The sequence below is a fragment of the Buceros rhinoceros genome, unplaced genomic scaffold (genome assembly GCF_000710305.1).
Source record: "Buceros rhinoceros silvestris isolate BGI_N320 unplaced genomic scaffold, ASM71030v1 scaffold3228, whole genome shotgun sequence".
Taxonomy (NCBI): domain Eukaryota; kingdom Metazoa; phylum Chordata; class Aves; order Bucerotiformes; family Bucerotidae; genus Buceros; species Buceros rhinoceros.
In genome coordinates this window covers 37423-50172 of record NW_010426189.1, presented here as the reverse complement: position 1 = coordinate 50172, position 12750 = coordinate 37423, and the positions used below count along the sequence as shown (strand labels likewise).

At 40.3% G+C, this 12750-nt stretch overlaps 1 protein-coding gene across 3 annotated transcripts in view; it reads right to left on the bottom strand.

Moving 5' to 3' along the window:
• Positions 1–12744, bottom strand: part of RIMBP2 (RIMS binding protein 2) — a 54663-nt gene extending 41919 nt beyond the window's left edge. For 2 of the 3 annotated variants that reach the window (XM_010141387.1, XM_010141388.1), the window contains exon 1: positions 2272–2373. In XM_010141387.1, the coding sequence (XP_010139689.1) occupies positions 2272–2373 (102 nt within the window). Of the gene's footprint in view, positions 1–2271; positions 2377–7168; positions 7292–12673 lie in introns of those variants that run through there. The other variant, XM_010141386.1, reaches the window with a different exon arrangement.
• Between the last annotated feature and the right edge of the window lie 6 nt (positions 12745–12750).

Sequence of the window (12750 nt, the reverse complement as noted above, 5' to 3'; positions counted from 1 at the left end):
TCAGCAGCAGCTTTGCGACAGTAACAGGATACGCTGTGAAATGTCATCCCGGTACTGCCTGGAGTTACTACTTTAATTTCATGGTACTTTTTCAAGTAATTAGATGACTCTAATTAAAAAAAAAAAGGAAGAAAGGATTTAACACACATGTCCTAGGTACTAGTGGGTCAGCTGTGGGTGAAATGTGAGCCAGCAATTCCTGTTTAATGATGGAAGCAAAGTATTAGAGTTACTTAAGGGATGTATTTAAATTATTTTCCTGACAATGTGCACTGCATTTTAATGTCGAAAAGGTGGTCTGTTGGATACCAGCAGTCTAGAGGCTAAAGCATGACAAATTAGTCTGTGCTCATCTCCCAGTACCTTTCAATATTTTGAAAACTTTCCCTCTTCTACCCATCCAGTCTCACAGTCATCTCTCATACCTGCACAACGTCATTTTCATTCTTACTCTAGAGCATTAACAATAGCATTACAGAAGCAAATGAGTATCTCAACCAAACCAGGATCCCAGCATGTCACAATGGAAAAGAACCTGAGCTTGGAAGGGCTGAAAATCAAAACCAAAACCAGAAGCCCTTCTTCTTTTTGAGTGGTATCTAGAATGAATGGCACACGCAGATTTTGTCAAGAGATGTGATGGGTAGAATGCTCATTTAAGTTGTCACAGATCTTTATCATGAAAGACAATAATAATTTAAAAAGACACAATAGCAACTTAATCACATAAAGAATGAGAAGTTTCAGGGTGAAAATAAGTGTCTGTGCAAATTCTAGGAGGAATATTTCAGGCTAATGAATGGAGCCAGTAAGACGGATGAATTATTTCTTAAATGCTTCTAAGTAATACACAGATGAATTGTTATGGTGGATTTTAGAATAGAAAGTCTAAGCTAAAATTCTAGTGGAACTTAGTGGTAAATGATTATTAGATGATAATTTTTGACATAAATAATCTTGTATTCCATGCTACTTCAGGTCCACTGAACAAGAATTTAATCTCTGGCTACAGATGCTGAGCTAGTCACATTGAGTAAAATACCAAACACAACACAACTCGTTTGTGCTTAAAGTCTACCGAGCTTTGCAAAAATGACTGGAGAAAACACTATTACAGAGATTTGTCTCCTGTTGCCAGCTGGTAACAAAAAGACCCATGTAATGTGGATTTATTAGAAAAATGTAACAAAAATTAGCAGGAAGAGGAAAAGCTGTACCTTTCTTTGTTTTCTGTGCTTTGCCAAGAAATATAAGACCTAAATTTATGTGGAAGTTCAAATAATAACAGCTGAATATAACTAGAAATGGCATTTTGAAATATGCCTGAATAGATTAATTGTGACAGGCTAAAAGAAAATTAGCTGGAAGATTTCATTTGGGCAAGCGAAGCTTTCTATTTCAAGGAAATTGTATTAGCTACATCTTTTTACTTGCTGAGAATGCCCCTCCGTGCCAATTCTCTACCAAATTATCATTAGCGTTATTATTTCTATGTTTTGATCTAGTCAAGCCATTGAAAAAATCAGCATCAGTATTGAGACAATTGCAGCTGTAAGTGACTTTGGTCAGATTGAAACTCACTATCATGCTTTTTCTATTATAATGAATACTGAGAAATGCAATGTGGAAAAAAAACCTCTTAAAAGTGTTTCTGAATTAGAGAATGACCTTGGAAATGAGGTACTTGAACAACTGTTTAGTTTAGGAAAAGCAAGATCAACTGCAATGTGTTAGTACCTTGACAAGGACTTACTGTAATTGAATTTAGTAGAGTCAGAATTGCCGAAGAGAAAGCCGGAGAAATTCTAACAGAACATTAATATGTCAGTGCGAATGATTAACTGTCCCAGCAAACTGACAAGGAAATGGTGGATTCCCCACGTTTTCATTACCATGAAATTCAGACTGGCTTCTTTCTTGACGTTTAAGGAATGCACAAATATTCCTGAGACCAGTATAGAGGGGAGCAATGGAAATACAACAGAAACACGGGTGTTCTCCCAGTGTTTTCCCCACTGGGAAATACGAGGGCTTACATATACTGCTGGTCGAGGTAATCTCTACTGGCATAAACACTTGTAAATCAAATAGAAGGGTCATGTAAATCCAACAGTACACAGCCACTTCTTACAACAGCCTCAGCAATCCTGCAGAACGACCCGGAACAGGAACCAGTTTGGTGGCTGTGGTGTAAGTTCCTCTAAAGCTGGAGGTCTGATGACCTGTGCTCTGTCGCTGCAGGTTCCACCCGACTTTCCCTTTGTCACTCACCTTCTGCAGGAGTTCAATTTCCTGCTGTTTGGCGTTGAGAACAGCCAAGGCTTGCTCATGCTCCAACTCCAGCTGTTGCCGCCGTTCAGCAGCCTCTCGCATATGCTGTTTCGAAGGAAGCAGAAAAGCTGTCAGGAGACTTTAACGTATTCTACCTGCAACCCAACAGGCTGCTGTTCCCAGGCATGCCGACGTTCATCTCAACAGAAACGTCCTCTGGTAGCGCTGACAGGCAAGCGGGAAACCGGACTGGATTTTCACTCGGTCAGTACGGAGAGGCATATTGCAAGGCTACACGCGGGGATGTTGACAGCACTCTCCTCCAGGAGACACGACTCTGTCATAGCCAGCACTGTGGCCGCTGTGATGCACCAGAGAACAGAACCCATCTGATCCACCCAGCACACATTTCTCTGTGGCGTTGTGCTGAAAAAATCAAAGCTCGGGAAAAAAATCAGCTTGGCAATTCCCTGAATGCCTCTTTATCTAGGATACAGTTTTGTGATCTATTTTGCAAATGATGACCCAAAAGAAATAGCTTACTTTTGCTATTCTCTGCCTATTATTTACAGCAATTTAGACAAAGCAAAGCTAACGGGTGCCTTTGGACAAAAGTGACTATACAGCACTTGAAAACAATTTTTAAAGTACAGTCGTGGCTCATGATTCGAAGCAATATGGGAAAGTTTCTTGGGAAGAGCACAAGCTGAACAATGTCAAGATACCCTTGGCAGATAGAAATCTTTTTCATTACAGGTTCGTATTATTCCCCCAGTATCATTATAACTTTCAAACACCCTGTTAATAAATGGGAGTTAAGAAAGATCTCTTTATAGATTCTGGTCTCTCTGAAATTCATATTAAAGATTTTTATTTACCAAATTACATATTATTCCCATAATACTCTGAGAGCAGAGGCACAAAGTCTTATCTGCACCATGAGTTATTACACTCAAAGCATACAAAATTAGGAATCAGCACTTGGAAACACAAATGTGTGGCTAAAACTGACAAGAACAGTCCAAAATATCTCCTATTGTGTACAAGAGAAAATTTTATCAAGCATATTGCTAACCTTTAATGAGCTGTTATTCTCTGCTGCTTGATATTCAGAACAAGGAGGGACAGCACAGTGAGGCTGACTTCTCAGTCTGGGGATGTTTGCAAAGGAAGCAGAAATGTCTCCAATGCTCTATTTTGCCTCTGCTTGGGATTTATTTATTTTAGTTTAATAACAACAATTAATAACAACAAAAAAATCATCAACTATGGCTTGTTTTCTAGGAGTTCTGTGAGGATTCAGTGTTTTGACTGTAGACATTTCTAAAGCATAAATGCTGTACAAATGTTAAATGTTTCTGTTCATGGGTAACACCAGTATTTAATAGTGACCAAAAATAATGGTTCTGATTCTCATCTCGTGTGAATTAACATAACCTATTTTGCTAACTAGTATTACTCATGTTTTAAATTAGCATGAAGCTATGTTTACTGAGCTCAGCAGCTTCCGTCAAGTCTTTACGTAAAACTCGACATGGATGCAGCATCAGCACATTTCTTATCTTGAAGAAATGGTGGGGCAATCAGGTCACACTCACACCTTTAATTAAAACCTTTAATCATCAGAAAAACAACAAAGGTGTCACTTCACTCACTCGAGATTTAGTACCAGATTTGGTACAGCATATTTCGATACTGTTAAGTACTTTCTACTTTCACAACAGCTCCTACAGAAAGAACATTTCTAGTCCTTTGCAGAGATCAATAAACAATTAATACTGCGATCAATAAACAATTAATACTGTGAATGCCATGAATCTATAAAACGTAATGAAGAAACAGATTGTGATGCATGGTATGTGTTTCTCCCCAGCTTTTAATTTATCTGTTTCCTAAAATACGTTTTTAATGATCTGTAGTTCACAGATTCTAAGGTCAGAAACAACCACAAGTCACCTCTGTTAACCTAAAAGTATCCCTCATCATTTCAGCATTATCATGACCTGTTTGGTATGTAAAGCAGCAAGGATCTCTTCACCCCCGCATCTGCCCCTCCTGTGGCATAGCAAAGAAATCTCCCCCAAATCAGAAGCAATTCCTCCCCTCCCACGCTGCTCACGAAGCCGTTCTGTCTGCACGTCAGTTTTGTGCTTCCTATCTGCACATCAGCTGCTGTGGCTTCTTCTTCCAGGCCTGGGAGGAACAGGTTAGGGCAGTGGAGGGGACTGCAGAGATCTCTCGAGGAACCCAGGGAGAAACCTCTGAGCTACTGAATTCTTTCTGCATCTTCCCTGAGGACTGACTTCCCCTGTGACCACACTGCCATCCGTTGTGTGGGTGGAGGCAATCCATTTGTCCATGCTAGTGCTGTCCTTAATGTGAGGCAGCTTAGAACCTTCTAAACAGGAAAATTTTAGTTCCCTTTCTGCTCCCTTTTTAGAGGTCTTAATAATGTTACTCTAACATCAGAAAGCAAATACACATCTAAAATAGCATTAAAAAATAAAGTAAGGATGCTGTATTTCAAAACAATTGGCAAATAAAGATCTATCCTTCAAAGAAAGGGTGAAGAAGGAAGCTTTTCAGCATGTCTTTCAGATCAAAGCAAGAATCCCGCTACGCAGCAGAACCAGGGACATCATGTGTATCTGAGATTTCTCCCAAACTTCAGAGCTAGACAGAACTGTTGTTGGAATAGCCCTTAAGGGACCTGCTCTAACAGTTCTTGTTTTCCAGCTTCCTCGTGGGCAGTGGGGGGGTTTGACAACGAATAGCCCGTCCCAGCTCCAGCCGTTTTAGTGGTTGCACTGTTTTACCTCCAGCTGCAAACAAAACAAAGAATCCCATCCTGTCCTTTCACAGCGATCTGCACAGTTCTGAAACGTGCCACTGGTTAACGCTAGCACGAATTCAAATGGCTTCAAGTACTGAAGTCTCATTTACGAGAGTGAGCTCATACATGATGCTGAATGGGGAGTAAATTTAATTCTCACCAAGTACTTTTATCAAAGGACTCGTCACCTGCGCTGGCAGATGGGTGGGCACCATTGCAGCAGAATGAATGGGAAAAGCTGGCTGAACACATCAGAAAATCAGAACTGTTCTATGGCAGAGGCACTGCGAAGATTCTCAGAAGTTAGCTAATTCAGCAGCTCTTCATCTTCCCTTTTTTGCTCTGTTGAGACATCCTGAAGTTCTCAAAAGAGAAACTGTATTTCTCTTTTGATTGGGAAACTAGGCTAAATATTTCTCAAAGCTTTCCGATGGCTGGAAAGCTGCAAACCATTTTTTCAAACTACTTATTTCCCGGGCATATGAGGACACACATGAAATACATAATTAACTGCATCTGCTTGGACGTGGTTTAGTGGTAAAAAAGAAGTTTAGGGTTTCAAGTCTGTTCAAGGTACTCTCCAGCTCAGAAGAGTTTTGCTCAAGGGAGGGAACTACAGAACATGAAGAGTCAGGATCTCTATATCCACCAGACAAATTCTGATTCAGTTAAGAAGAACTTTTGAAAGAGTTCTTGAAGCAGTGCAGTGAGATTTACTAAATGTTTATCTCACATCCATTAAAAGTATTATTGCAGTAGAAGGTAAGAAAATCAGTCAAGTAATCACATTCAGCTCTTCTACAGAAGAAATCTGGAGGAATCATTACTGAAATGCCAGTAGATAACCTAATTAAAGAGAGGAGAAATGAACATAATTTGATATGGCCAGAGAAGAAAGTATGTTCTTTACTTTAAGAAAATAAAACACAGTCCATCATTAGAGGACTTTCAAGTGTTCAAAACCAGACAAGCCTCTCAAAATCAGTATCTGAACAGGGTATGAGAAATCAGTTCTATTGCTCATGAAAGCAGGGTTTTAGCAGCATAAGAGTCCAGCCAATAATAATTTCTGTTTTGATTTGATGAAATGAGAATTAATGTCCATTTACTTAAAGTCTAATTCTAAGCTGGTTTATGAGCCATGAATTCACAGTTCTTTTTTTTTTTTCTTAGACTTTTTTCCTCTTATCTTTCTACTATATGCTCCTTGGAGGAGTGAATTACCGATAACCTCCAGTTACCAAGCTGGAATCCCACCATCATCACACAGAGAGGGCAAGAGAGCCGAGCCATGTATGTTGAAATAGCTTCTAGGCGTCAATTCTGCTTTCTATAGGTGCTAGGACACGGCTCACAGTAAAACAGCGAATTAGCGATAAAGGTCTGTGGAACTGTCAGTTTTGAATTCCCTGGAGACAAGCGGAACTTTCTAAAGTTAAAAAAGAAGCAGCAAGTTGAGGGCGTGAAAACAACTGTGCATCTAGAAAACAAGCATGGCTAGACACCAACGTACTAAGCTTCTCTAGAAGCACGTTAAAATGAGGGTGGTTACGTGCCAGGCACTGTAATTCTTTTGAAATAAGACCTCTCCAATAAAACAACGGCAGTTTTGTAACCCTGTTCTGACAAGGGATGCGCTCTGCAAGGGCACTACGAGCCGGTAGCAACAGCTTGTTTCATAAGGCCACAATAATATTTTGCACCGTTAGCCCGGCAGACGTGGCTCTCTTTAAGGCACACGATCTCGGCAGTTGTTCATATTTCCTGCATCAGCATAGTCATTTCTCATCGTGACTTACCTCCAATAACTCTCGAGCGAAACCCTACATCCAGTTATTTATCAGGTGTCAGATAAAGATCTCTAAAGATGTTTCCTCCGACGGTTTGAGAGCACATGTAGGTGCTTGGTCTCCTGTATTCCGTACATTTTAGCATAACGTATAGAGGCATTCAGTTCCCTGGTTTGCAGTGCACTTATGCTTCTGTGGCTCACTGAAGGAGCATCAGGAATATCAAACAACACTAGAAGTACTGGATTGTTGGACTTCACGGCTTTATACGCACCTTTAGGACCTGCTCTAAGTTCTCCAGCTTGGCTTGGAGCTGGTGTTTTCCCTTTACAGCCAAATCTCGTTCTTTGGTCACTCTAAGAAGGGTTTCTCTAAGATGGTCATAGTCTGATTTTACCTAGAAAAAATGAAATGTGATTATTGCCCAAGCAGCTCATTAGTGAATGACATAAACATTTCTGCACGTTACAACGGAAAAAGGAATAAAAGTTCAAAGAAAACAGAAGTGTGTGGAAGGGAATGCTCGCTGAGGAGATTATGTGTGTCTCATACCCATGTACACACGAAACGTTTTCTTTCAATGAAGGCTGCAATCTTACAACCAAACTGTAGCTATGCATAAGTTACGCAAATTTAAGTAAATACGCTATATAATGCACAAAATAAATGACAATCAATCAATTCCTAATTTCTCTGTGTCTCAGAGGCATCGGAGATGGGTGTGCTATATAAAGAGACAGAGATCTAACATCTGGACAGAAACATAACACAGATGTGTATTTTTCAGCACCATTCTCTGATGTAAATTGACTTCAGGCTAAACCCAAATCTAATGATCAGCCTGTGCTAACATTTGAAATCAGTGTCTCTACAATTCAAAATCAGATATTATTCTGCAACAAAACCCTTGCTCTCCCTCAACATATCTGCGTACAGGAGGTTTTTAAAGGGGCAGATACTCATCAAGTAGGATTTGTTTTCCGACTTATTTCCTTGGTACTAGCTTAACCATTTTGGCATGACTAAGTCTTTTTATACAGGATTTTGTGAATCATCAGTGATATCGACAACTTCATAAACACACATAGAAAATAAGGAAATATGATATTAAACTACTGTATCCTGCCATGGAAAAGCTCTTTCTTCAATTCAGATCAAAGAAGTTCTTTTCTTTTTCCTTGATTTAATTACTGTAATTTCTTGGGTTTTTTAAAGAACGAAAGGCATTAACCAATCTCTGACACAGATATCTGCTGGATGGTTTCTGGGGCGATGTTTTGGAAACTGATTCAGACTTTCTATTTGCCTTCTGGCTCCAGTTTGTTAACTTGCAAATTTTGCCATGGACCAAACAATATAATGGTTGCAGCCAGCCCTTGTATTCATCTTTGCAAGTGGGCTCTTTCGAGTGCAGTGGACTAGAAAAAAGAAAGAGGAAAATGGAACAAATCACGTTTTCCACAAGAACTGATGCAATTATTGTCAACGTCAGGAATTTTTTTCTGTGCACAGATTGTTCTTTTCCTCTTCTCTCATTTCCGTATAACTAAGGAAACTATTAAACAATGGATTTTCGGAATCTATTAACTTCATGTATCCTTCGTATTGTGTTTCATTGCTCAGATCAGTCATTGTATATCGTTCAAGAATAATGGAGTGGAAAAAGGAAGCAATGAGCTATCACTATCAACAATGCAATTTTGTTATTGTCTGTGATTCTCAGTTTACTGAGGATGAAAGAGGTACAATATTTTGAACAAATTTCAAGAAAAGCTTATTTTCCTTAGGCTTCAGTTTTCCCTGTGTCTAAACAACTGATACCAACCGACTACCTGTGTAAAGACTTGTAGTCATCACAGTCTGAATGGTTTCGGGGAGCTAGTGAGCACGGTACCGTTCTGCTCTGTGATTTTCCCTGCCAGCAGTGCAGGGACTGTGAGAACAAGCGGTACGTATCAGACTGCTTACGTAATTTCGGACAGACATTAATTAGAAACTTAGGTAGAACTGTAGATATTTTACACATCTCAGGATCTTTCATTTAGGATCTCGAAGCACATACGTTAAGTGGTTAAAGTTTAGGTTCTGACAATTTCTCTACTTCCATTTTTAGCAGATCGGCTTTCAAATGACATTCTGTGTATATTTTCATTTTGCAGGGTGGAAAGAACACAACCAAATCAACCAACCACGTTCCAATAAGTACTCCTGTTACTCCCAGCAGCAGTGATAACTTTGAACATTTCCACCGGGCTTTCTTGCCAGGACTTTCTCTTCTGAAGATAGTGTATCACATAGAGACACACATTTATATATCCCATATTTAAACTGCCAGCATAAAACTTGACAAGTCTATCATTTGCTTTCTTTTTTTTTTTTCCTTGTTTAGACAACATTTGTTCTTAAACATGAATTTAATGCTCTCTCCAAGCAGGCTGTTTGAGAACATATGGGATATACATGAACTTGAATTACACAAAGAGCACATCAAATCATCAACGTTCCCAGTGGCAAAAACAGTTGACCTAAAAAAAATGCTGTCATAAACAGTTCTGATTTCACGACGGGATCAGGGAATGGTTTGATCTGTGATGTTTCAATGTTCAACGCATCAACTAACTTATTTTTCATCCCATACTTTCACACTTATGAAATGAACCTCATTTGAGTCACTTATGAAGGCTAAAATACTGCTAAAATATCTTCCATTTCCTGAACACATAAACAGAAAATGGCTAATGAAAACCAGCCCACCAAAATGAACCATTGGTGAAAAGCTCCACCAGCTTTATAATCCAGCATTTGTCTTAATTCCAGTCTTTAGAGACCTGCCGATTCCTGAAACAACTGGCATTGTTCAGAAAATATTGTTCAGAAACTAGCATGAAAATGGTATTATTTCAGGTACTGTGGAAATAAATTCTGGCTGTATAACACCTACTCAATTTTTACACAAAAGCACTAGTTTGTATGTATTCAGATGAGCAGGAAGACAAGTCAGAGCCCAGTGTCACAGTGCTCCTGAGCACCCAAAATCTTTCCACCAGTACTCCACTCTGGGAATGCAACTGTTCCTCTTATGCAGAGTGTCAAAACTAAATCATGGGGGTTACGTACAATTTTATCTTTATTTTGTGGGTTTAAAGCAGCCAGCCTTGTACCTACTCCTTTCTAGAGTCAAAATTCCACAATTACATTTTCCAAAACTGAGCAGCAGTTTTATCTGCGCTACAGAACCATAAACACTCCTCCAGCCCCCTTTGCTTGGCCTGTTTTTCAGGCTAGCTCTCAAGGGTGATAAAAAAAAATTATTTTAGGCAGGTTTTCCCCTTCAGGGCTGAGCCCTAAGTCTTTTAGAATTCTGCTCTAACCTCCACATCCAAAGTTGTCCAGTTTCACACTTCCTGAAGAGCAAAATGTAATCTGAAGTGCACAATCTATCCTTAACCTCATTGTGTGTGGTTAAAAAACTCCCCAAAATCCACACAAACAGAGAACCCCAAGTAATTCCCCAAGAAAACCTGTTACACACGAAGGAAAACCGAAGGTTTGTTAACATTCAGGGTCCACTGCAAAAATGGCATTTTGTTACAACTGGTAGACGTGAGAGGGTAGAGTTAAAGCAAGTCTTTGATCCTGCTGAGGCTGTGATATTAAATTAGTAGCCCCGGTATCCAGAACTGTTGCATTGTGCCTTTCACAATATTTAATGTATTTAATGAAACAAACACCCGTAGTATGACAAATTCTGACACTACAATAGTACAAGGCAATTTTTTACTAACTTAGTGGCTAATGCGTCAAAGGTTGATGCTTTACCTTTATGTTTTAAATGGCTTTTAGTAGGTTTTTGAATGTACCTCGAGCTCTTCACTACAGACATTACCTATAATAAGGCATTATTCACCACACAATTCTTCACTTTCTGACCATCAGAGGGCTACCATTCACAGTGTCACCAGCGTGCTGAACCTTGACTGCACTAGTGCTGCATACTCCCGTATCAGCTGGAGCGTAAAACTGCCTAAGTTAGACTTTATGGGCCTGGTGAAGTCGATAGTAAAGTCAATGCGTAAACAACAATAAAGAGAAGAGAAAAACATCAGGAAAGGGAGAAATTCTAGACAGATGGATGAATAAAATTAAGTGATGCTATGATACACAGGGCTTCCTCCTACCATAAAGTATTATTACACTGCCTTTTTATATAAAAGCCATTTACATCCCTCAGCAACAGGAAATTTCAGGTCTGCTGCGATACCAGGTGCTCCACACAAACAAGCAGAGTGCGTGAACAGCCATCTCTAAATTTCAGTAACTGGCATTGTCTCGGGGACCTAATCAGACCTCCCTTGGTCTGGAAACTCAGCAGTGGGCTACTCTGCGAGACATGCACGTCAGAGATAGGAAAGCATGTTCTGCAAGCTTTGAGGATGGGCTTTCATCAGAGCCTGTGTGAGTTGCAGCTCTTTTGATATGAATGAGGTTGCCGAGCAACTCACTTAAGCCCTGTAGAAATCCCAGATTGGAGTTTTATTTTTAGCTAAATGTAGCCCTGTAAAGTGGAGGGTTCATGATGTTTCTTCCGCTGAATGCATACGTGGTGAGGTAAGGCACACCAGCCTCTCCTCCCATGCTAGGCACACCATGCTGTACTTGCCATAGGTATAATCATCCTGTAGTCACAAAGACATTTTTTGTCCCATAACAGGCACAAAAAAGAATTGAAGAAAAATTATTACGATCAAAATAGGTTTTATATCAGGACCTGGAATAGCCGAGACTGTGCCATGCCACAGGGGAAATGCCAACTGCTGAATAGAGGATTGGACACCTGCTGCTGGACAAAAGCTTTTCAACATTTTATTGAGAAATTTAAAGATGCAAAGAAAAGCAAAAAAGAGTAGGTGAAAACCTACTAGATAGCAATAATTTCTATCAATATTTTTCAGAAAAAGGTGACAGTTTTTCAATCAAGTCTCATCAAAATGACAGAAAAAGTCTTTTTACCAAAGCCTAATACCAATTTCTCTTTCATGGGCACCCGCTTGCCGTGGGGAAGGAGCTTGCGTACCCTTGTGAGGTTGAGAGCTGTGCTGGTGGTGGCATGTGCCACTGGTAGGGTCTCCCAAGCCAGACAGGTCTCAACTGAAGGGTCAGACAAACTGTGTCCACGGGCAGGATGGGCTCACCAGCCTTCGGGCACCATCCTAGGAGAAGGACAACTCCAAACCCGGGCAGATGGAGCTCGTTTAGCCCTGTAAGACTCCATCTCAGAGAAGGACACTCTAACCAAACCTATGACCCGAGGACTTCGCTGTCACCGTCCAAGCTCGCTAGGCCCTGGCAGATGAACCTCAGGTGTAAAGGGTGGAGCCAGTTCCGCGCACGCTGTGCCTCACCTAAAAAACCCACTGCGCAGCCCCGAAGGGTGCACTCATCGCTTGCAGTGAGCGTGGGGAAAACCCTTCCCAGATCTTCGCTCGCGAAGCCAAGCCATGATGATGATGATGATGATGAATATCAATTTACAACACAAGGCAAACACGTGCCAGTGGAATGTCATACCTTGCTGAAGCCTATCAGCGCGTCTTAAAGTTTCACTTGAAAATAGCATTTGTTCATAAATATTTGTAAATTATTTTTCATTAAAATATTTTATGTTCTCAAGTAGAAGCGAGTAAATGAGGAAAAAATGACTCTACAACCCCCTTTTACCCACCCTGCAGTCTGATCTCTGTAACAAATGGGTGTCTGAGATCTGTGCTCGCGATGTTACCTGGTCATATTGCAGCGCTTTGTGGGACACACTTGCATACTGAAGGCTCAGGCGATTCTTCTCCTGCACAGCATCCT